This window comes from Lathyrus oleraceus, chromosome 2, assembly GCF_024323335.1.
Source record: "Lathyrus oleraceus cultivar Zhongwan6 chromosome 2, CAAS_Psat_ZW6_1.0, whole genome shotgun sequence".
In the NCBI taxonomy this organism is placed as follows: domain Eukaryota; kingdom Viridiplantae; phylum Streptophyta; class Magnoliopsida; order Fabales; family Fabaceae; genus Lathyrus; species Lathyrus oleraceus.
In genome coordinates, this window is record NC_066580.1 from 426,338,295 (window position 1) to 426,363,974 (window position 25,680).

A 25,680-nucleotide genomic window follows, 5' to 3' on the forward strand; every position below is an offset into this window, starting at 1 on the left:
GGGTTCCTCTGAGACTGGAGAATCTCACGGATAGTCTCCATGTTCTCCCTGAAAAGATTCATTTTACCTTGCACATGGGCAAGGGAATCGCGAACAGCAGCATTGTCAGCTTCGTATTCGGCCATGATCCTTGTTTTGTTGGAACGTGTGTAGTATTGATGACGAGTCGCAGTTGTTGCTGTGGAAAAACGGCGAGTGCAAGCATTTTGTTTTCTGGCGACTTTTGACAAATAAATGTGTGGATGCGTGCATGTATACAAAAGGATTTGATATGTGCATTTATTATATTTTTTCATTCTTTCATTTTTTGTAAAGGAAAACAGTTCCAAAGAATACAAAGCATAAAGAGAGACAATTTATGAAGCCAATAACCGAGAAACTCTTTTATTCAATGTTGAGAAACAGAATACAAGTACAACAAGGAAATGCCCCTCAGGCCACAAAAGTATCACATTGGTCCTATCAGACCTCAACCTAGTGAATTACAAGCAACTAGAAGAAATTGAATAGCAACTCTTCATAGTAAGTCTGAGATTTAGGGGACAGGAAGACGCCCTACTTTCCCAACATCGCACTCCCTTCGGGTGGTAAGTTGCAATCTGGTTCTCTTGGAACATTGTTCACAACTGTCTTCCCTCGGTTTGAGAGGTCTTCAGGATGCTTGTCCACTTGTGTGTTGGTGTCTTCCAGGCTTTTATGTGATTGCCCCTTCAACTCTCGAATCTCTTCTAGTCTCTGATTCAGCTCGTACTGGTTTTGGTGAAGGGTGACTTCTAGCTGTTTGGTGCGGCTTTTCTCATCCTTCAACTCTTTCTTACAAGCTTCTAGCAGACTTTGGAGCTTCTTCGTTTGTTCCATATGTTCAAGTTCCACTTTGCTGGCTCGGTATTGAGCTTCAGCTAACTGCTTCTTTTTAGCTGTCAGGCTGGCATAAGTCCCTTTGAGGGTGTCACCCACTTTGAGCCTTTTGAATACCTCCGCTTGTACCTCATCATCTGCTTGACGAACTCGTTCTCTCTTCTGATTCATATTGAACTTCAAGGTTTCCTTCTCCAATGATATCTTACCAAGCCTAGATTTGAGACCAGCATTATCTTTCTTTAGGGTCTTGATAACCTTCTTCAATTCATCGACTTCAGAATTCTGATGGTTCTCTGGCTCAAGAGGTTGGACGCTCATGGATGGCTCGGGCGGGAACGACAATAAAATCTCACTAACTTTGTGCTTGACCCAACTGGTGTAAGCTTCCTTGGCGATACAGTTGTTCTTACCCATCTCTGCTCTTCCTTGAGGATAAATCGATCCCCAAGCCTTGACAATTTTCTTGATCAACTCTGGCTCTTCGACCCCTTCATATAAGACAAAACCCTCTACACTCTTGAGATCAGGTTTGTCCACCATAGGGTATCCTAGTTGTCGCAATGCTAAGCTCGGGTTGTAGTTGATTCCTCCTTTTTTACCAAGAAGAGGCACATTAGGAAAATCCTCACATTCGAGGATGAGCTTGACACCATCGTAAACTCGAGAATACCAAGGAATGTCTTCGGCTTTCAAGGACATGATACGCTGGGACCACTTCAATTTATCTTTGGGGAAAGCATTAGCACCCGAACGTATCGCACGCTCGAACATACAACAGAGTCGCCATCGAACTTTATTTATTCCAGAAGGAAAGGGAAAACATTGATAAAACCCAGGGGAAAGAGATATGCTGGGTAAGGAAGTCGGTTATGCAACGGGAAGGTATTAGCACCCTAAACATCCATGGTACTCCATGGAAACCGTTTTGATTGTTCTCGCTCGAATAGGTGTTATATCTAAAGATTACTCGCAAAAGGATGAAGGGAAAGGACAGAGATAGATAAAGTGTTCAGTGAGGATTTGGGCCCTCATGCCTACGTATACTCATAGTGCAATGAGGAATTCAGAGCTCCGTAGTTTAAAGAACTAGTGGTGGGAGATGAAAAGGAGTGTGATCGAATATGGTCTAAACCAAAGGATAATGTTGTTTGAACTCCAAAAGAGGGGTGAGATATGAACCCAAGAGTAAACAGGTATGAACCAACAAATGAGGGTGTATATCACTTGTATCATTGTACTGGAATAACCGAAAAAGGGAGGAATTAGGTGTTTGGGGTTGTTTGCCCAAACAGCTCTTGGTTCATAAGGAGGTACAAGATGGAGCACAAAGGTATAGTGTATTTGGCTCAAATGTAACCGGTATATCACGTGGAGTGAAAGAAGGTAGAACACGAATGTATTATGGAGATGAATGGAATGAAGCGACCGAAGTCACAAAATTGGGTATTTGAAAATAAGTGACGGAAGAAGTATGGTTTGAAACCGAAAGGTGAAATTGTATTGGAATCCATAAGAGAAATGATATTTCTACCATAGAGGGAAACAACTTTTAACCGCTACAGGGTGTTAGCTAAAAAGGAAGGAATTAAGCGTTTGGGGTTGTTTGCCCAAACAAATCTAGGTAGAAAGACGGACTACATTAGGTGTCCTAAAAGGGTATGTATGGAATTCCAAAGGAAGAGTATTTCGATGGCAAAAGGACAATATGTCACTGGGTGAACGATTTATGATCGAAGGCAGGTAATGAATAGTGAAAGATATGAATGATGGCCTAAGGCGACGAAGGAATAATTAGAAGTATGCTCGCCATAGATTCACATCCTCGTGCCTACATATTCTCATCGTGCAATGAGAAAGTCAGAGCAATCATAGTTCGGAACTACGAGAATAAAGGGAGAGGGATATGTTTATCTTAGCAACGAGGGCTCACAAGACAAACACATCTTTAAGGGAGGATTGCAGTACTGGAGTGCAAGGAGTAGTATATCACTTGCCGGGGAAACGATAATTCGAGATCAAATAAGAATAGTATCTTGGATCCAAGAGAAGGATAGACTCTTAATCGAAGAGCAAGGTAGGCATTTACCAATATGTGGACCAGCTGGCCGCCACTATAAGGTAAATCCAAAAAGAAAGATTGAATTAAGTGTTTGGGGGTTGTTTGCCGAAACAACTCTCGATTGAAGAGATGGACTATCGTTAAGACGTCCCAAAAGGATAGACAAGGAGTCCAAGGAGAAGTAGTTAATCTCAAAAAGATGGTATAGATAGAATTAATGGAGAATGATGGATTGATAAATAGGTAAGCTCGCGAAGAAACTGGGTTCTTTTGCCTACGTATCCTTATAGTGCAATAAGGAAATCAGAGCTTTCATAGTTCAGCCCACTAGGGCTGAAAAGAAATTGATTTGAGGCAAGAAGAAATGGATGATTAAGATTGAAATGATTTGAATGGATTGGACTCGATAGTTACTGGATGAGAATCACACTAAAGTCTATGGGTAAAGGTGGATACAATAAGCAACGGGCCAAACGTCTCGCACCCAAAGATATCCAGAATTAGTGTAGGAAAGCTCCAGTCTCATTCCTTCTTTACCAATTAAGGCTCGTGGCATGTAACTATCGTCTTTAAACTTCAAGGGGAGAGAGAAGAATCTTTGTAGTTGTTTCTTGTGATGATGATGAAGACCTTATCAATCACGGTGCTAATTGCACCAAAGTCTATGAATAGAGGTGAATACGATGAGCACTGGGTCATACATCCCATACCCAAAGATACTTAGAATGGGGGTAGGAATACTCTAGTCCCACTCCTTCTCCATTACTTAAGGCTCGTATCGTACAACTTGATTCAGGATTGATAAGTTGTTGATTATTGTCTTTGCTTTTGTTGTATTGCTTCATGAAGAGAGAGAGAGAGAGAGAGAGAGAGAGACTTGTCAATCGTACGATTAGAATTGTGCTAAAGTCTATGAATAAAGGTGAATGCGATAAGTCCTTGGTCATACGTCCCATACCTAAAGATACTCAAAATGGGGGTAGGAATAGTCCAGCCCCACTCCTTCTCTATTGCTTAAGGCTCGTGTTACACACTTCTAATATGGATTTAACAAGTTCTTTGAAGATGCCACCTTTGATGTGCTTGAATAATGCGCTGCTCGGTATGACTGAGGATGCCTTGATTGAAGATCTTGTCTTGAGGCCTTGAGCTCCACAGCTTGGAAGAAAAGTCTTATCAAGTGACCAAGGGTCTTTTGGTCACTCAATTTAGACTGTGGGATTATACAAGTTCAAAGGATTTAATCAATCAAAATTTCTTTTGATCAATTTAATCATGGATTTTGTTTTGGTTTTCGGGAACTAGGATTGGATCTAATCAAAGTTAGTAATTGTTAGAATCTACCCTAAGGGATCATGCATTGATTTTTGATTGGAAATTCTAAGTTAGAAGTCCTAAGGGAGCATGTGCAAATTGATCAGAATGTTGATTAAAGTTCTAGGTTATGTCCTAAAATTGTAAGGAAATAATTAACCTCTATGTCACATCCTAATCCTAATGGGATCATGCAATTTTATCACAAAATACCAAAATAAGGCCCATAAGGGCAAAATGGTTGTTTACCAAAATATGTCTAATTTTATTCATGACCTAAAGTTGGTTCTATCCTAATGTGGAAAATTGTCATGGTTCTAAAATTAATCAAGCCTAATTACTCTTAACTAGAAAAATCTTAATAAAACCTAATTAAATTTATATTTAAAAGTCCTGATTAATTCTAATGAGACTTCTAAAAATGTGAATTAATCCTAATTGAAATTCTAATTAAAATTCTAAAATCTAGATTAATCCTAATTGTCTAAATTAACCTAATTAAGCTAATATTATCCTAATTAATCAAATTGTAAAAAAAAATTAAGAAAAATAAAAGAAGTGAATAAATGGAACATGGGGTGTAATTGGTAAATGGGGTGAGAACTGAAATTTAGGTCAATGGACTGCCAATTAAGCCCACTTCTGAGTTTTTGGTCAGCCAACGAAATCCAAAACAGGGGGTTCACGTGGTAAAAACGAAAATGGGCCTCTTAAGCCCGAAACGTCTCAACACTCCCAGCCAGGGGGTGTAGTAGTGAAAACGATGGTGAATCGGTGAAAAATACTAATGGGCCTGGTGGAGCCCATTTTAAATTCCTTTATAAACACTTGAGGGGTGCATGTGAAATATTGGTGTTTGGAAAGTAAATCAATGGGCTGAAATATGATGAGCCCAATCCCTCCACTCTGTTGACTTGTTCAAGTCAACAGATTTAAACTACTTTCCAATGCACGCTCAAACTCTCAGCTCTATCTCACCGTTCATTGGCCGTGAGCCACCGTGCTAGCGGTTGTTGCCAGCGACGGTGGCAGCTAAACCTAAGGTCTAACCACCAATTTATGCACAACGCCGATGATGAAAACGAGACCGGTTTTAGTAGTTGATCAATGCACTGGCCGAATCGAAGGGAGTTTGAGAAGAACCCTAGGTTTCTAATCTCAAATTAAATGGAGTTCATCATGAATTAATCTCCATCACCATAGGGATTTCACTCCCCATTCCAAATATTACCAACTGGTGAACTCAAAGCAAGCAAATACGAGTGAAACGAAAATTACATACCAGAGAAGACGATCGGAATAATTCGCCGGTGAGTTCTTAATCTTGTTTTGCACGTTTCTTCTTCCTCTTTCTTCTTCTTCTTCCTCTTCTACTGAACTTGATAATGGTGAGCAATGAAATAAATATGAAGTGGTTAAGCTCAAGCGAGATTGAAGCTTCAATGGCTTTTTGAGAGAGAGATAGAGCTTTGGTGAAGGTGAGGCAGTAGGTTGTAGAGTGAGTGAGTTTCGAGCAAAAATGTTCAAGGTCCTTGAATGATGGTGATGGATCTGTTTAAATAGAGATGAGGTTTGGGATTTGGATAGGCTTGGAGTAAGGTTTGGATTCAGTTAGACTAAGGTTTGGAGTTAGTTAACTTTGGCTCGCTGAGTTAGGATTGAACTCAGTTAGTTGAACCTCACTCAGTTAGTTATGATTAGTTATGACTTGGTTAATTGATTAAGGTTAGATTATTGATGACTGGCTGTGGTTGGTTACACTTAGTTGGCTTGGTTAGTGAATTGTAGGCAATCTTATATTTTGATGTTATTTTGCCTTTCCTGTCATGTATGTTATCAATTCTGCATGTTAATAACTTTGTGTTATACATCAAGGTCATATCCATAGGCTGCAACATGAGGTAAGCTCTTGGTGGATGTCTTCCATAATCTCTATTATGATGACCCTGTTGTAAAGAGTCTAGGATTCTCAATGTTCTCATGCTGAAAAACCATAGCAGTTAGTTAAAGGGAACCAACTTGCAAAGGTTTGATTAATAGTTTTGATCCCTTCTTTTAGATGCACAGTTAGCTTAAGCTTAGTTTGTCCAGTTATTAACAAGTTGTGTTAATGCTTTCCTACTGCTACAGGTGATAGTTCAATGGTTTCGCAAGATGATCTTAACCATGTGTTAGTATTAGTTGCAATGGTTTGCCATATTTTGAAGTGGAGGTTCCAATTATTGACTATAGTTTCTTCCCTAATGCAATTCGCATAGCAGGAAATTCATTGAGCCAAGGTGATGGAGCCACACTGCTAGGTTTTAGGTACATCATGGCAAGTTGGATATAAGGTCAGTCTTCCAGTGGTGCAGCCTGGTCATGATTTGGCTTATGAGGCACAAGAATGCTGCAAGTCTGGCCTGAACCTTACAGCATGTTTGAATTGGCATTGTATTGGTAGGCATGTGAATGTTTGTGTGTTGTGTGTTTTGCTCATCTGTTAAGCTATTATGGTGTCATTGCTGCAGGGCAATTATGGGAGCAGGGAGTGCCAAGGGAATGCTCACAACTTGTCATTGCAAGTGGTGTTTGGATTGAAACCATTTGTACTTAGGATGATGACCTAGTGAACCTGTGGTAAGTTTTACTTCACCTGTAATCTTCAGTTTTGTTTGGGGTTGGTGGATATGGGATCTTTTTAGATTCAGCTATGCATTTATTTGGAACATAAGGCCAAAAGTGTAATTGATTCTGAAGGTTCCTTGTAGGTTGTGATAAGGTTGTTGAGTTGGTTAGAATGCAAAGTGAGCTGCAGGTTGTTGTTGTGTGCAACATTGGCTTGTGAAATATTGCATGGTATGGTAGTCATGATGTCTCAGCTGTGGTTTGATCTGGCACATAATGAAGCTTTTAATTCAGCAACATTGTCTATTGAGGTATGTATGTACATGTTGTTGGCTGCTGCATTGACTTAGGCCAAGGATTGTGGTGTTTACTGCAGCTTTTTATTGTAGCAAGTCAAGATGGACTTGGTTAGGTTGGCATACTGACATTGAGTTGGAAATATGTGTTTCGAATAGGGGATGAGGCTAATGCTAGCAGGATTAATACTAGCTGAGTTGGTTAAAACCAAATGCCAGGTGGTTAGTAGCATATGCATCCTTGGCCTGTTTCTGCTCAAGACCCCATGGTAATGTATTGATTTTGCAGGCCAATGTAATGGATGTCCAACCATGCAAATCCACTGCCCTGGTGTGGTCTCATTTGGACCATTGCAGTTATGATATGGTGTTGTACAGGACCATGATTTTAATGATGTATGTCTGCTGTTTTGGCCATGATTGGCATGAATCTACAGGATGATGATATGGTTATGGCTGCTACAGGACCACGATTGCAGGATACTTGCCAAGGTGAATTCAATGCCAAATCCAAATGAGTTGTCTTGTCCAATTAACCAATGTAAGTGTAGTATATGATTATATGATTGTGGTGTCTTGTTTGTGGTGAATGCATGGCTTGTGTAGTAGGGTGAAGGTTGGTTGTCAAAGCAAGAAATTCAAGTGATCAAGACATGACCAAGCATGTTGGTATCAAAGTGAAGAAATCAAGTTCAAAAATGGTTAAATCAAAGTCAACATGGACATGGAGAATGAAATGAGAGTTAAGACTAGTCATTTAGTGATTAGGGATGACCAAGGACCAAGGTTGACTTTGGTCAAAGTTGACCAAAAAGTCAACAATTGGGCAAAATTCATTTATGTGTACATTTTTCTTGTAAATGGACAATGGATTGATGATTATGGTGAAAATTTAGGGCATTAGGGTTTTTGGTTGACATTGGTCAAAGTTGACCAAAAAGTCAATTGTTGACCAAAGTCAACAATTGGTCAAAAATGTCAATTTTGTATTTTCTTGTGTAGAATCATATGTAATGGTTTAAAATGACCTGGAATGAATTGAAATGGTTCGAAAAGTGATTGAAATTGGTTTTACAATTGGTTTAATCATGACTTGAATGTTTGACTTTTGAAAAGAAAATAACTTGACTGATAATGTACATGAACAAGGCCACGAGATGAGACCACTAGGTTAGGGTTTGATATAGCATCCATGAACCAATAGCATGACTAGCAAGTGGCTTGAAACATAAGAAGTTTGGTTGTTCAGGTGACCAGGATCAAAGATGTGTCCATAACCAAATGAATAACACCAATGACTTTGGACCAAGACCAATGCTCAAAGAGAGGTTAGGCCATGAAATGACAATGTGTGAAGGTTAAGGGGTCATGGATACACAGTCAAGCCACCAATTTCATCTGATTCATTATCTCCTGGTTAGGGCTTTGGAGACCAAGATAAGGCCTGGGGAAGCTCCAAGAGATCATGCCTTGAGAAATTAGGGTTTTGAAGGCCCTAGGTTGTCTGGTCACACCTTTGTTGAAATCAAGCCTTCACCACCATCATTAGGGTTTCACATCCCCCATGCTGATGATATGGTTAGACCATGCCTTTGAGCTTTGATATCCATACAAACCCTAGCTTTATAAGCCCAAGCTTCTCCTGAATCCATGATGAATGATGCATGTGGATGAATTAAGAATGTATGCAGGTGTTCTCCTGATCAAGTGATTGGATGAATAGGTGAGAAAGGGGAGGGCAAATTTTGGGGTACAACACAAGTTTGTGAAGAAATGCCACAAGTGTCAAATCTATGCAGATAAGATTCATGTTCCTCCGACAATGTTGAATGTCATTTCCTCTCCATGGCCCTTCTCCATGTGGGGAATTGATATGATTGGCATGATTGAGCCCAAAGCTTCGAATGAACATCGTTTCATTCTGGTGGCTATTGACTACTTCACAAAGTGGGTTGAAGCGGCATCATATGCAAATATAACCAAGCAAGTTATTGTGAGTGTTGGTTCTATGTGTTGGCATCAATTTTGGTAAAACTTAGAGTTATCACAAGTTGTCACGCGTGTTGTCTTGACATGTGATATCAGCTTCCTGCAGGATGTTTAAATATGGTTGCGTAGGATTTAGCTAAGATGTCAGACCCGATGTTAAGACATGTGTATACAGAACATTCAGTCTGAATGTTATGTATCTTGATATTGTGCTTTTCATGCAAATCTGTGTGTGCTTATGTGGAGATTGAATGCGCTATTCAAGGAGTAATTTGATTTAAAACCAGATTGTTCTATTTTCCAATAAGGGATGATTAACTGCTGTTTCTTAGGAGATACGCAAGGAAAATAGAATTAGGGTTTTATGCTGCCCAGACCCATTCAAAAAGCTTCTATTTAAAGGCCATGTAAAACCTATTTTAGACACACAAGAAACGAACGATAAAGTGAGAGAGTTTTAGGGTTTTAGTCTTGTGTGAGCTTGTGTATTGTGAGCCATTCATTCATCTTATTGATGTATGAATTGGACTGACTTTTGTATTGTAATTTGTCCACTCTAAGCTTTTAAGTACGAGTGTATTTGTTTACTTGGTTGAAGCTTTTAAGCAAGATCAAGTATGTGTCCTTGAAGTGTGTCTTCTTTCTTTTTGTATTTGTTATTATATCACTGTTGTGATTGAGGGGGAGTGAGTAGGGTCTGATATCTAAGAGTTCTTAGATAGAAGTCACACGGGTAGAGATTAGGTGAAAAGACTGTAACTTGAAGTTGTTTACTGAGAGTCTTTGAACTAATTATGTTTAGTGGATTTCCTTCCTGGCTTGGTAGCCCCCAGACGTAGGTGAGTTTGCACCGAAATGGGTTAACAATTGCTTGTGTCACTTGTTCAATTGTTTCTCTATTTTTATCCTGTTTACATTTTAGTTGTTGTTCAGATATTAGTGTCGTGACATTACCTTCGACATCTTATATCTGATACCAGAATTCCAATTGGTAGCAGAGCAGGCATCCTGCTCTGGTTCTGGGTGAGATCTTGGGACGTTACTTTCTGGTACTATGGATAGAGACGGAGGATCTGTATACAGACCACCAATTCTGGATGGATCTAACTATGACTACTGGAAACCTATAATGGTAGCCTTCTTGAAATCTTTGGATAATAAGGCTTGGAAGGCTGTTCTAACAGGCTGGGAACATCCCTTCACTACAAAGGAAGGAGAAGCTACAACTGATAAGAAGCCTGAGGAAGAATGGACCAAGGAGGAGGATGAACTAGCTCTTGGAAACTCTAAAGCATTGAATGCTATATTCAATGGGGTTGATAAGAACATCTTCAGACTGGTGAACAACTGTGAGGTGGCTAAAGATGCTTGGAATATTCTCAAAACCACTCATGAAGGTACCTCTAGAGTGAAGATGTCTAGATTGTAGCTGTTTACTACTAAGTTTGAGAATTTGAGGATGAAAGAAGATGAAAGTATTCATGACTTCCATATGAATATCCTTGAAATTTATAATGCCTCAGGAGCCCTGGGCAAGAAGATGTCAAATGAAAAGCTTGTGAGGAAAATTCTCAGATCACTTCCCAAGAGATTTGCCATGAAAGTGACAGCCATAGAAGAATCTCATGATATCTGTAAGATGAGAGTGGATGAGCTAATTGGATCCCTCCAAACATTCGAGTTGGGAATGAGTGATGGATCTGAAAAGAAAGTCAAAAGCATAGCCTTTATGTCAAACACTGTAGATAAAGAGGAAGACAGTAGTCAGGATACTGATGAAGGTCTAGAAAATGATGTAGCATTACTTGGGAGACAATTCAACAAACTCCTGAAGAGGATGGATGTGAGGTCAAATTCTAATGTCAAGAAAAACTCATTTGACATTAGTAGGCCCAATGATGCTGGAAGAAGAACAAAATATGAGGAAAAATCCAAACAGGGGAAAGGAATTCAGTGCCATGAATGTGAAGGGTATGGACACATTAGAGCTGAATGTGGGACCTATCTCAAGAAACAGAAGAAGAGTCTTGCTGCTACTTGGTCTGATGACAATTCTGAAAGTGAAATAGAAGGAAAGTCTGCCAATCTTGTGACTGCCTTGACTGGAAGGAGGAATTCTGATGAAGACTTCAGTGATGATGAATTAACCTTTGATGAATTAGCTACTTCCTATAGGAAGTTGTGTTTCAGAAGTGAAGAAGTGTGTCAACAAGTGGAGAATCAGAAGAAACTGATAACCCAACTAGAGGATGAGAAGACAGAACACCTAGAAGCCATTTCTAAGTTGAAGATCGAAGCCGTGTTCCTGAACTCCAAACTGGAAGAGATGACGAAGTATGTCAGAATGCTAAATAGTGGATCTGACACCTTAGACAAAATCCTCCAAACTAGAAAGATGGCAGGAGACATGAATGGCCTTGGGTTCAATGAATCCTCTCCTGATTGTAGTCCCACTGGTAGCAAACCAAAGATGTCACATCAGGTGTCTCAATATCACAAGGAAAGACAACATAAAGGAAAACACCAAAGATGGAGATGTCATTACTGTGGGAAATATGGCCACATAAAACCATTCTGCTTTAGGCTGTATGGTTATCCTAGTCCTACTCATCATCAACCTAGACCCAAACAACACATCCCTGTTAACAGAAAACAGTGGGTTCCTAGGGCTGGTGCTACTAACTTGATAGCTCACGCCTCCTTCAGAGTCTCAGCCAAAGAAGATTGGTACTTTGACAGTGGATGCTCCAGACACATGACTGGAAGCAAAAATCTGTTAATTGACCTCCAACCTCATGCCACCAGCTATGTAACTTTTGGTGATGGAGCAAAGGGTGAAATCAAGGGGATTGGAAAGCTAAACTGTCTTGGAGTCCCTAACCTTGATAATGTGTTGCTTGTTAAAAGATCGACTGCAAACCTGATCAGTATCAGTCAACTATGCGACCAAGGTCTAAATGTGAACTTCACAAAAACTGAATGCTTGATTACTACTGCAAAAAATGAGGTGATCATGAGAGAATTCAGGTCTAACGACAACTACTATATGTGGAATTCTCAAGAAACTAGCTATTCATCAATATGTGCTCTAGCTAAAGAAGAAGAAGTGAAACTATGGCATCAAAAACTGGGTCATCTGCATCTTAAAGGAATGAAGAGGATCATATCTATTGAAGCTGTCAGAGGAATCCTAAAACTAAAGATTGATGAAGGAAGAGTTTGTGGTGAATGTCAGATTGGAAAGCAGACAAAGATGTCACATCAGAAGATCAAACATGACACCACATCTAGAGTGTTGGAACTTTTCCACATGGACTTGATGGGACCTATGCAGGTGGAAAGTATTAATGGGAAAAGGTATGCTTATGTTGTGGTGGACGACTTCTCCAGATATACCTGGGTGAATTTTATAAGGGAAAAATCTGATGTGTTTGATGTGTTCAAAGATCTTTGCCAAAGACTTCAAAGAGAAAGAGAGAATCATGTTATCAGAATCAGAATTGATCATGGGAAAGAATTTGAGAACAGTAAGTTTGTTGAATTATATTCATCTGAAGGAATTGGTCATGAGTTCTCTTCTCCCATTACCCCTCAGCAAAATGGTGTGGTGGAAAGGAAAAATAGAACTCTCCAAGAATCTGCTAGAGCTATGATTCATGCTAAGAAGTTGCCTTACCACTTCTGGGTCGAAGCTATGAACACAGCCTGTTATGTTCACAATAGAGTTACCTTGAGGAAAGGGGCCCCAACCACTTTATATGAAGTCTGGAAGGGAAGAAGACCTACTGTCAAATACTTCCATGTGTTTGGTAGTAAATGTTATATCCTGGCTGATCATGAACAAAGAAGAAAAATGGACCCCAAGAGTGATGAAGGAATATTTCTGGGCTACTCAACAAGCAACAGAGCCTTTAGAGTTTTTAATTCCAGAACAAAAGTTATGATGGAATCTATCAATGCTGTTGTTGATGATCAAGAGACTGATGTCACAGACGATGTTGAAACATTTCTGAATGATGCCCCAGCTAATCTCCTGGACAAAAGTAATGAGAGTGAGTCCACTCAAGCTGAACCTAAAGCTGATAAATTTAATAAGGGACCCTCTATCAGAATTCAGAAGGATCATTCTAAAGATCTCATTATAGGAGACCCAAATAAAGGGGTCACCACTAGATCAAGGGAAGTGATCTCACGTGCCTATTTTGTGTCCAAGATTGATCCTAAGAATGTCAAATAAGCCTTAACTGATGAATTTTGGATCAATGCCATACAGGAAGAGTTAAGCCAATTCAAGAGAAATGAAGTATGGGAATTGGTTCCAAGACCTGAAGGAATAAACGTTATTGGAACAAAGTGGGTTTACAAGAATAAATCTGATGAAAAAGGTGTGGTTACTAAAAATAAAGCAAGATTGGTAGCACAAGGATACACTCAAGTTGAAGGAGTTCACTTTGATGAAACATTTGCTCCTGTAGCTCGCCTGGAGTCCATTAGATTATTGCTAGGAGTGGCATGTATTCTGAAGTTTAAACTGTTCCAAATGGATGTGGAAAGTGCCTTCTTAAATGGCTACTTAAATGAGGAAGTGTATGTTGAACAACCTAAGGGGTTCACAGACCCAAATCTTCCAAAGCATGTGTATAAGTTGAGGAAAGCTCTCTATGGGTTGAAACAAGCTCCTAGAGCTTGGTATGAGAGACTCACAGTGTTTCTCATTGACAATGGATACAGGAAGGGAGGCATTGGTAAGACTTTATTTGTCAAAGATGAAGGAGAAAATCTCATGGTGGCTCAAATATATGTGGATGATATTGTGTTTGGTGGGATGTCAAGTAAGATGGTTCAACATTTTGTTGAAAAAATGCAGTCTGAAGTTGAAATGAGCCTTGTTGGAGAACTAACCTATTTTCTTGGCCTGCAAGTCAAGTAGATAGAAGATTCTATCTTTCTATCTCAAAGTAAATATGCCAAAAATATTGTTAAGAAGTTTGGCATGGAGAATGCAAGCCACAAGAGGACACCTGCTCCTACTCATATGAAAGTGTCTAAAGATGAAAATGGTGTCAGTGTGGATCAAAGTCTCTACAGAAGCATGATAGGGAGTCTGCTATATCTCACAGCAAGCAGACCTGACATTGCTTTTGTTGTAGGTGTATGTGCTAGATATCAAGCTGAACCAAAGGTAAGCCACATAAACCAAGTGAAAAGGATCCTGAAATATGTCAATGGCACTAGTGGCTATGGGATGCTATACACTCATGGATCTGAATCTGTGTTGTCTGGATATTGTGATGTTGATTGGGCTGGAAGTGCTGATGATAGGAAAAGCACATCAGGAGGATGCCTCTTCTTGGGGAACAATTTAATATCATGGTTTAGTAAGAAGAAAAATTGTGTGTCTTTGTCTACTGATGAAGCTGAATACATAGCAACTGGAAGTAGTTGTTCTCAACTGGTGTGGATGAAACAAATGCTGACTGAATACAATGTCAAGCAAGATGTCATGAAATTGTACTGTGATAACCTGAGTGCTATAAACATTTCTAAGAATCCTATTCAGCACAGCAGGACAAAACTTATTGATATTCGTCACCATTTTATAAGAGAACTCGTGGAGGATAAGATTGTAGCCTTAGAGCATGTTGCTACTGAGATGCAGTTAGCTGATATTTTTACAAAGGCATTGGATGCAAATCAGTTTGAAGTCCTGAGAGGAAAATTAGGGCTTTGCATTTATGAAGACTTGTAGCAATTAATATGGAGTGGGAAAAGTAATAAAAGTAGTGTCTATGTGGCTAAAATAAAGCGCCCCCATTATGGTAAATCATCACCAAGTTTTGGAAATACCATCTATTACGTTTTCACACGCTACCCCCACAACCTCACTACCTACTCCAACTCTTCCATCTTCCTGCTCCTTCCTCACACTCCTCTGCTAGGGCAACAACAATTTTTCCACAAAAACTTCAAGATGTCACAACATCAAACTACTTCTGCTTCAAAAACTACTAACTCTACTCACAAGGTTAGCGCTCCTTCCATGGACATTCACGATGATGAGATTTTGGATGTGGTTCCTCTATCAGTTATTCCCTACGAGGCCCTTGATTTAAACCATCCCATGGATGCCTCAGCTTCTACATGCCCCAATCAAGGTAACACCTCTAGTATCCTTTCTGTCTCAACTCATGCCACTAACTCTAAGGAAGATATACACCACACTGATCGTGTCATAAGAAACCTAGTCACTAGAATCCTTAATGAAGGATATTCTATGAAGGGAGTCTCTACTCCCCTGTCTAAAATGTACCCCTCTCCTGAGGTTGAACAACATAGTGAGAAGATTGACGATTCCTCTAGTTCTGAGAAGGACATGGCTGCTGAAGGTTTGTGCTCCTTAGGGCAAACTGTGTCTGGTAAAGGAAAATTTGTGGCATCTAAAACTGCCAATGCTTCCCACTCTGAGAAGCATGATGATGCAAACGATGTGATTGACCTAGAGGATGATAGGTCTGATGATCAAGAGGAGAGCTTACTTCATCACTTAAAGCCAAGTGTGGTTAAACATATGAAGACTTGAAAAGGAAGATCTGTGGCTGAACTTATGTCACTAGAAAAACTAAGAAGACTGCTGGTATTGGTCCCTCCAAATCTTGGAGCAAGGTTGAAGGGAAGAAGAGGAATGTTAGAGAAGTTTCTGAGTCTGAAGAGGATGTTGAGGAAGATGTCCCTGACATCTCCCCTATGAAGAAAACCACTGTGAGGAAGTCCCCTGGTAAAGTTGTTGTTGTGCATTTGGATAATATCTCTTTCCATCTTGAGGATGGAGCTGCCAAATGGAAATTTGTAATTCAAAGAAGGGTGGCTGTGGAAAGGGAGTTAGGAAAGGATGTTGTTGAAATCAAGGAGGTCATGGACCTGATAAAGGCTGTTGGTTTGTTGAAGACTGTGGCTGGGTTCTCTCAGTGCTATGAGGGTTTAGTTAAGGAATTCATTGTCAACATTCCTGAGGATATTGCTGATAAGAACAATAAGGAATTTTGCAAAGTGTTTGTGAGAGGTAAGTGTATCACATTCTTTCCCATTGTTATTAACAATTTTCTGGGAAGAAGAGTTGAGGGTGCAGGTGAACTGGAAGCTACAGACAATGAGGTATGTAGAGAAATTACAGCAAGGCAGGTGAAAGGGTGGCCTATTAAAAAGCATCTTCCTGCTGGGAAGTTGACTGTCAAGTATGCAATATTGCATAAAATAGGAGATGCAAATTGGGTGTCTACCAACCACATTTCCACAATTGCTAATACCCTTATAAGGTTTATTTTTGCTGTTCGAACCAAACTAAATTTTGACTATGGTAGATTTATGTTTGAACAAATCATCAAGCATGCATCTACTAATGCAGTTAAGCTGCCTATTTCCTTTCCCTCTATGATTTGTGGAATTATCCTGAAGCAACACCCTGGTATTTTGAGTTCTAATGACTTACCTAGTAGAAGAAAACCTTCTCTGTCTGTGTACTATAAACTGTTTGAAGGCAGTCATGTCGAAGACATTGTCATGACATCTGCCATGAAAAAGCCATCCTCAAAAGTTTGAACTATTGCTGAGCTGAAGGAGACTTGTAAAGAGCTGGGTGAAGGGATAAGGGTAGCAATAACTAGGAAACAATCGTTGGAAGCATTGATTGCAAGCTTGGAGCAAACTAAAAGGGAAAATATTGATCACGCTAAGGAAGCTGAAGCCCACACCTCTAGTGAGAGGTCTACAACTAATGATGAGACAAGTGGCAATTCTGTTTCTAGTGCTGATGAAGCTGCAAGCTAAAGCTCCTCTGATTAGCTCCTTTGACTTTGGTCCCTAGCGATGTGATGGTTTTCATTAATGTGATGGTTTTTATTGATGTGATGGATTTTCTTGATTTTGGCAATTCTGTTTTGCTGTTTTGTTGGTTTGTATCTCAGCTTGCTTACAGCTGATTATGTACTTGGTTTTGTAACCCCTTAACTTTTGACATTTTGGTTTATGACTGAATAGACATTTATTTTGTCTCTTTGGTCTCTTTTGGCTAAAAAAAGGGAGAAGTAGCTATAGCTAGATGATGTTTGATACTATGTTTGATACAAAGAGGGAGAAGTGTTTTGTCTGTGTGAAGCAGATTGGTGCTTGGTGTGGACTAGCTGAAGGGGGAGCTGGTGTGTTCTGAGCACAAGCGCATGTGTGTTTACTAGTTGCTATTTTTGCTAGTAATATATGTATGTTTACTTCTACTGCTGAACTGATACTTTATTTGATTTCTTGTGAACGTATGATCTGATGTATGTTTTAGCCAAAATTTTCCAAAGGGGGAGTTTGTTGGTTCTATGTCTTGGCATCAATTTTGGTAAAACTTAGAGTTATCACAAGTTGTCACGTGTGTTGTCTTGACATGTGATATCAGCTTCCTGCAGGATGTTTAAATATGGTTATGCAGGATTTAGCTAAGATGTCAGACCCGATGTTAAGACATGTGTATACAGAACATTCAGTCTGAATGTTATGTATCTTGATATTGCGTTTTTCATGCAAATTTGTGTGTGCCTATGTGGAGATTGAATGCGCTATTCAAGGAGTAATTTGATTTTAAACCAGATTGTTCTATTTTCCAATAAGGGATGATTAGCTGTTGTTTCTTAGGAGATACGTAAGGAAAATAGAATTAGGGTTTTATGCTGCCCAGGCCCATTCAAAAATCTTCTATTTAAAGGCCATGTAAAACCTGTTTTTGACACACAAGAAACGAACGATAAAGTGAGAGAGTTTTAGGGTTTTAGTCTTGTGTGAGCTTGTGTATTGTGAGCCTGTAGCGGGGTTTTCGTTACCTATAGGTTTATTGACTAAACCAAAAGTAAACATACAATTCGAGTCGCCACCGCACTTTTATTTGTCCAAAGGAAAGGCTAAAAAGAGAACAAAAGCCAAGGTAAGTTTTTCAAATCAAAAACTAATAAAAATGTCAGAGATCTGGGTAAGGGGGTTGGTTGTGAAATGGGAAGGTTTTACGCACCCAAAACATCCTTAGTACTCTAAGGGAACCCTTTTTGCAAATATGTGTTGTAGGTTGGTATTTGTGAAAATATTTGTACAAAAAGATTGAGGGGATGAGAAGAGAATATATTATATTTAAAAATTTTATTGATTGAATGGATGAACCCATTGCCTACGTACCATCACAAAGGAGGATCAAAACCTCATAGTTCGGGGTAAAAATCTCAAAGATTGGTGAATTGATTTGACCAAAAGCCTTAAGGTCTTTTGTTATCAAAGGGAGAAAAACTCAACCTAAACCAACAATCCACCATGTGAGGAGGGCTTCAACATCTAGTGAGGGGTTAACCCTATAATAAGCATGGAAGACTTGTAATCTAACCACTAATGATGAGGTGAGATTTACATCAACCACTATGATAACTCAAATCTATGACTAATTTTTTTGAAAATATTTTAATAAGGTGGCCATTGGAACCACAAAAACAACTTGAAATAAGTTATATTTACAAGTTAGGTTTATTTACAAAATGAAGTCAAAGTTGGATTAAGATTTATTCACAATGAGTATTGATGAAAATGTTTTGAAAAGTCAAAGGCTTAAGGCCTAGGTTTCTAATTTGAGACAAAGTCAAAGTTTAGAAAAATAATTTTTGGCTTGGTTAGAGTGGGGAGAAGAAGAGAAGGGCTAGTCCTAAAGCATACAAAGATAAGAGAGAAAAGATAAACCCTTGGAGTTCCTTTTCTTGAAGTCATATAGCTTAAGAGGCTCCTTTCCTTTGAACTTAGCACACAAACAAGCAATCACACAATTTAGGTTCAAGCTCCCAGGATCTCCATTTGGCTTGTCTCTTAACTTGGTTATTCATGACAATGGTCCTCTTTCACAATCTCAATGTGGGATCCCTATCACACAAGAACAAACATCAAAAATTTCACAACACAATAAGGGGAATGGACAAAAAATAAGTTTGGATGAGAAGTCCTTTGAGATCAACTTTGAAATTTAAAATTCTAAAGGCATGAGACCTAGTTGCTCTTCAACAAATTTAGCATTCTAAAGGTATGAGGCCTAGTTGCTCTTGAACTCCTTTAAGCATAGGTAAGTCCTAATTCTAAGTCCTTTCTCCCTTTTGCATTTGGTTCACACAAAACAAACACAAAGCAAACACAATATGACAATATATTTATATACAATAGTGAGCTCAAATGAGCAAAAGAAAAATGACATAAATATAAAATATGTGCTCAAGTGAGCAAAGGGAAAATCAATATGAATAATGAGCAAGAAATAAATTGGCATTAAAAGTAAATGGCAAGAAATTAAAAACTCAAATTAAAGTTAGTAATTAGTGAAGTTATGTTAGCTTGTCATAAGACAATGTAGCGCTATGTTAAGCAATCGTAAGTGGACTAATATGGTAGTCACACCTATCTGAGGCCGGTCAATAAAAATATAGGCAAAGAAACACAAGTTAGAGATCATGACTAGTAATCCAAGCTCCATAAACTTGCCATGCCAAAACAAAAGGGGAATGGCCTTGTATGGACTTTTGGTTATTTGCTTGACCAAGAAGCAACCTATCTTGGACACAAAACAACTCACTTGATCATTGATCAAGTTGAGTTTGGTTTGGATCAAAGAAGGTTAAACCTCTCATTTGTCAAGAGCAACCATAAGACATTAACTCATCGGCCAATGATGGAAAGAATGGGATGAAGATGAAAGGGAATGGAAAAGAATACAAGTATCAAATCCAATTGATCAAATGTGAATCAAATCATCATCAATCAACACCAAACAGAAATGAAATGAAGATAACAAGTCAACAAATTTTTTTTGGTATTTTTTGAATTAAAATAAAATGCAAATAAAAAATAAACAAATAAGGTCAAACCTCAAATTCAATTCAAATCAACTTCAACAAGTCCAATTAAATTCTCATAGGTTCAACATGGTCAAACAAGCTTTGACTAATTTTCTCACCAATTTTTGAAATCATAAAGTATTTAAAAACAATTAAAAACAACTAAAAATAGCACAAAATGGATTAAAATCTCAAATAAATCTCAAATCAAATAAGAAATTGATGAGACTATTTTTCATTGATTTATCATGACCCATAAATGCTAGGAAAATATTTTTGGATTTTTCAAAAGTCAGAAAGTATTTTAAAATGAATTAAAACTATTAAAAGCCAAATAATTCACAAAAAATATTAAATGAAGTCACAAAAATAATTAAAAATCAAAATATGAAACTAGATTTTTTAAGAAAATTTTTGGAATTGGTCTCATATTTTTATGACTTCAAATAAATTTTTTATGAATTTTTGAAAATCAATTGAATTAATTGAAAATAAAAGAAAATAGAAATAATAGAAAAACCACAACCGCGTGATACAATTCATTAATTGACGTGGCATGGATTAACGGCTCAGATGTGAGGACGCAGCGTGCAACCAAGTCAAACGCGTGGCATAATGAATTAAAATAAGTAAACGCAATGGAGGATCCAGATTAGAACGTGGAAACATGATCCAAAGGCCATGAAGGTGTACACATGGTGATGATGGTGGAAACCACCATCTTCTCCGGTAAACCAACAGTCATACCCCGATTTTGACCCTGATATTCATATCATTTTTTTATTCATTATTTATTCCTCTAATATGACACTCCCTCAGCCGTCCCTTGTCTTAGCCTTTCACCATCTTTGACAAGTTTGGTCAGCTCTAAGTCTAGTTGCACCTGTCACAGTAGCAGCAGCACTGCCGGTTCAGTTCCTTATTCAACCGGGCCTTATCAGTGTGTGCCTTGTAATCCACATCAATCTTCCCAATTGCATCTAATAATGGATGAGCAAGAAAATTTGAATTCAGAGAGGAGTACCAGTGACTCTCTGGCTGTAGAGAATTTGAATTCTACCCAATATGGCTATTGCTTCAACAGGAGTGATGACGAGGATGATGATTATGGTTTTTACCATTCTAATACAGAATCATGGCCTTATTCTCGCATCAATGACTATGACGACCTAGTTAACATTCAGGAAAGAAGTTCGAATTGTGTAGAGGCACCACAAAATCTTGAGCTAGAAGGTGCAGATGGAATTCAAGCACTGGGAAAAGAAGCTGATGAGCATGATCATACTGATGGATGTGAAACATCTCCCTATCAGGAGGAGGCTAATAATATAGAGCTTGTGGATTTTGAGAATAATGGGCTGTTGTGGCTACCTCCGGAGGCGGAGGATGAAGAGGATGATAGAGAAGTTGTTCTTTATGATGACGACGACGACGTGGTGGTGACCGGAGTTCCAACGAGATCTTGGTTATTATACATCTGCTGATTGGAGTTATTGTGATAAAACCAAAGAGATGTCTGGCCCCTCTTTGTGATAATCATTGTGAGCAATCTTGGATATTAACACGACAACCATTGGAGCTATCTGATCACCCTCTTCTCTCAAATTCATTCTCCCCTTATCACTAATTCCCGAAGAATCTCGGCGCTAGTACCAGTAGTGGTTGGTATTGGGTTTGAAATGGGGAGGGTCAGTTGGAAGTTAAAGTCTTTCGATAGTTAGTCGCATTGGTTACATGTCACTGTATGGATTTAACTTGAATGAATTTATTGTTGCACTGCCGTAGGTGACGAAAGGTTTACTGCATACAAGTTCTGCAGGTTTCGCTGCCGTTGTTGGCTTGCGGCATACGGCACTGCCGAGCTCGGTTGTGACAGCAGAGTTTGAAGACTATAGGAAGTAAATGTCTTAGGTGGCCTCATTCTTCCTGTTTGGGGAACAATGGAAAAGGCCCTTTCTAAGTAGGCCCGCCTAAGCCATAGGAGGCTACGAGATGTTCGCATAGAAACTACTGTGGATAACAAATAGATTGTTGGACTTCTGGTTCCTAATGCAGTTGTCGAAGCTGTTTTTCAAGGTTTAGCATGGGTTCAAGAAATTGATGATTGACGTGTGATAATAGACTTTGATCACATCTTTGTTTTAACAAAGTTTGAAACCTCACAGTTTCTTTTTAACAAAGGTTTAAGCCTTTTGATAGTTGCTTGACGTCTCCATTATTCAGTGTCTTCTGTAAGTCAACAACAAGCAATTGATGTTCAGGAAAGGGCTCAACCTTGATGCTGAATTTTTTTGGGAGGAAAGACTCATCCTCTGTGCCATTCAACACAATTGTGCAGTCTCATTTATTGTAAAGATAATTTATTGAGACAGTAGATGGCTAGGCTGTATCAAATAGTCCAGTCTAAATAGGCTTCTATATCGCATACTCCAGTCTGACTTTGAACCAAATTCATCAATGATTATTAATATGATAGTTGAAGTTAAAAAAAAAAAACATCATAAGCACAATATAAGCATTGTTTTGAAATTTCCAAACTAGAGAAATTAATGAAGAGTACCGGTGGAGAAATAATTCAACTTCAAGGAGGATAACAATAATGGTTTACAAAATAATTAAAATGGGTATCCAGGAGGAAAATTATGAATCTTCTGGTTACAATTTTGCAGTAGAACCATAATCATTCAGGTTTCATTCATTCAAGTATTGATAATGATGCTGTCGCGTTTTTCCGACGAGTTCTGTTGGCAATTCGATGAATTTTCAAAGCTACTCTTCTTGCATAATCTCAAGAACAAACAGCTCGACATAGGATCTTAGTCTTTCTCTTCATTCATTCCAAGACAATTCAGCAGTTGCAAGGGGGAGCCTTCATGCTAATTCTGTCCATGTGTGCGTGACCTGCAAAAGACCAACCGAAGATGTAAATATATCTTGCATATGACAGCTCAATAGAATATGCCATGTTCTAAGAATTTTGCACAACGTCAAATGCAACTTTTCTGCATTAACTCACCGACTCAGCAATGCACATGAAGGGTGGTTAGAGACCAAGAAATTACCACTTCCATCACTTGGACCTCCTGCAATGCAAACTCACTTGGGTGTAGAGTGTACCATCCATAACTTGAATAAATGCCTGCGAAAAAAAGTATCCAGCAGTATATATCATCAAATAGTGACACAGCAGAGGGGGAAGCGGTTTATTGTCCTCCAAGCATTGTATTGATGGAAACAGAGGCTGCTCTTTATTGGGGAATTGTTTGCAAGCATTTGCAGTCAGAAGCACATGCCTTAGGCTCTGATGCTGCAGCCATAGTGGGTACCGAAGCAGAAGTATATGCTGCAGAAGCATCAGATAAAACTGATCTTCTAGAAAATTGTTGGTTTGATTGTCATTGAAGCAATTAAGGTGCTGAAAAATGACGTTAATAGATGTAGAATGACATATTATCTGGAACGCCCATCAAGAAACCTACTGCTTATGCCAGTGGATCCGTTTGAACCAAACAAATCATGTTATGTTTGCTCTGAGAGTCCGGTATTTCTTGAAATAAATACAAACCGCTCAAAGTTGGAGGACGTTGTTGAAAAGATCATTAAGGCTAAGCTTGGGATGAACCTTCCACTTATTATGAATGCTTCAAACCTTCTCTATGAGGCTGGTGATATTGAGGACGGCATGGTTGCAATTTATGATGCCAATCTTGAAAAGGTCCTAGCTGAGTTTCCTTCTCCTGTAACTGGTGGTACAATGCTTATAGTAGAGGATTTTCAACAGAAATTGAAATGTAATATCAATATAAAACACAAAGAGGAATTCGATGAAGAGAAAGAACCTGATGGAATGGTTCTCTCAGGATGGACAGCAACCACAGAAACAACGACCTTCACTGATTATGCTGGATGCCTTTTGACATTTATAAATAGCCGGTTCAATAGTGATGTTAGCCTTAATGCAATTGCATTTCTTCGTTTCTGTGCAGTCAGACTTGCTGATGGAGGACTTGTATGCAATAAGAAGAGCAGTACCGATGGCTCATCACCATGATTTGACAAATGATGAGTATGATGATGACAATCTGCAAACGGCCACATATGTTGTCTCAAGAACAAAGAATCATATTGCTATGCAGCTACTTATTTTACAGGTTACAACTGATCTATACAAAAAAACACCAACAATCCTTATCAGCAGACAACATCAAACACAACAAGTTCTGCGTAAATTCACCAAGTTTACGATGTACATGAAGAGCATGAACAAGGATCAAAATCTTACAATTTGCTGCCTTGGGAGTCTTGGACCAGTCTGCGATCGAACGTTATGACAATGCCAATTAAGCAGTATATAAGGATGACAACCATGGAAGGGATGGTCGGCATGGATATCTTTGCAGTGATAAAACTGGAACTCTAACTGTGACAAAAATCTTGTTGAGGTTTTTGCAAAAGGAGTGGATGCTGAAACCATTGTTTTGATAATCGCTCGAGCTTCAAGACTGGAAAATCAAGATGCAATAGACACCGTTATAATTGTGACGCTAGCTGATCCAAAGGAGGCACGTGCTGGTGTACAAGAAGTGCATTTCATTCCATTAAATCCTACCAATAAGCGGACATCAGTGACTTATACTTATCAAGAGGTTAAAATACATAGAGTGAGCAAAGGTGCACCAAAACAGACCCCAAACCTAGCGCACGATGAGACCGACTTTGAGCGTAAGAGTTCGAAGCCAGAGCTATCCTGCATAAATGAAGAAAATACAAGCTTGAATGATAAGATATTGGGATTTCCAAAAGAAATAGAGTGATATTTGTCAAAAAACTTCATCAATAAAGGTCTCCTCACATGATCCTGCAACGTCATGACATCATATTAGGACGACGTCACATGAGCAAACCATGCTAACTTTGTGAAATGGTCTATTCACTAGCCAGCACACCAAGAAACCAAGCCTGCAGCATCCCGTTGCCAAACCTACCAATTCACAATGCAATTGTCAATTGAACATGGCACCAACAACAGGTTGCAGCAGGAAATTATTGCAATCCTGTACCAGTTACATTTCCTATCTTTTCACTTGAATCACCACCATTTTTCCAAGTGCAAAAGCGACCTTTACTTCTTTAGCTTCCATGCTTTCAAAAGGAATCAAAAGTTGGCTCTGTTGTTTACCTCTTTCCGTTGAAATTGAAATCAATAATGCATAATTGCTGGCGACGGAATCAATGCGGAGGTCTTCCATGTGGGACTTGTTGAATTACTGAGATTTGAACTGTGATTGTTATTGCTCCCATTCCAGTGGTTTTGATGCAATTTGTTTGGTGAAAGCAATAGCAAATGTCACAAAAGTAAGTACCCAAAACAAAACAAAAAATCAAAATAGAAACTCAACTCAAGTCTTTGAAAATAAGGAGTCAAGAAGTGTTTAAATTGAGCATTTTCAAATACATCAGTAAAAGTGAGTTTTGCCTAAAGGTAAAAACGGACTTCCCATCACGGCATGTGAGCATTTACAGCGGTAACAAACTCATTGGCAAGTTCAAAAAAACAATGTTTCAAGGACTACAGACAAAAAAAATCACCTGTTACCAACGGTGAAGTTTGGAGATGGAAAGGGTTGAGGGAGGGACCACCGAGCTTGAATAAGGACAAAAA

At 38.9% G+C, this 25,680-nt stretch overlaps 1 protein-coding gene across 1 annotated transcript; it reads left to right on the forward strand.

Moving 5' to 3' along the window:
• The first annotated feature begins 15,097 nt into the window (after window positions 1-15,097).
• LOC127123533 (uncharacterized) lies at window positions 15,098-16,722 on the forward strand. Its single transcript, XM_051053743.1, has 4 exons — window positions 15,098-15,281; window positions 15,393-15,636; window positions 15,741-16,278; window positions 16,579-16,722. Exons 1-4 carry the CDS (start codon window positions 15,098-15,100, stop codon window positions 16,720-16,722), a joined length of 1,110 nt encoding a protein of 369 aa, XP_050909700.1.
• Window positions 16,723-25,680: the final 8,958 nt, after the last annotated feature.

Coding starts and splice junctions, on each gene's coding strand:
- LOC127123533 (XM_051053743.1), top strand. CDS start 15,098: ATGTCACAACATCAAACTACTTCTGCTTCAAAAACTACTAACTCTACT. Junction 15,282..15,392: donor TTCTACATGCCCCAATCAAG/GTAACACCTCTA, acceptor TCCTTAATGAAG/GATATTCTATGAAGGGAGTC. Junction 16,279..16,578: donor TGGAAGCTACAGACAATGAG/GTATGTAGAGAA, acceptor ATTATCCTGAAG/CAACACCCTGGTATTTTGAG.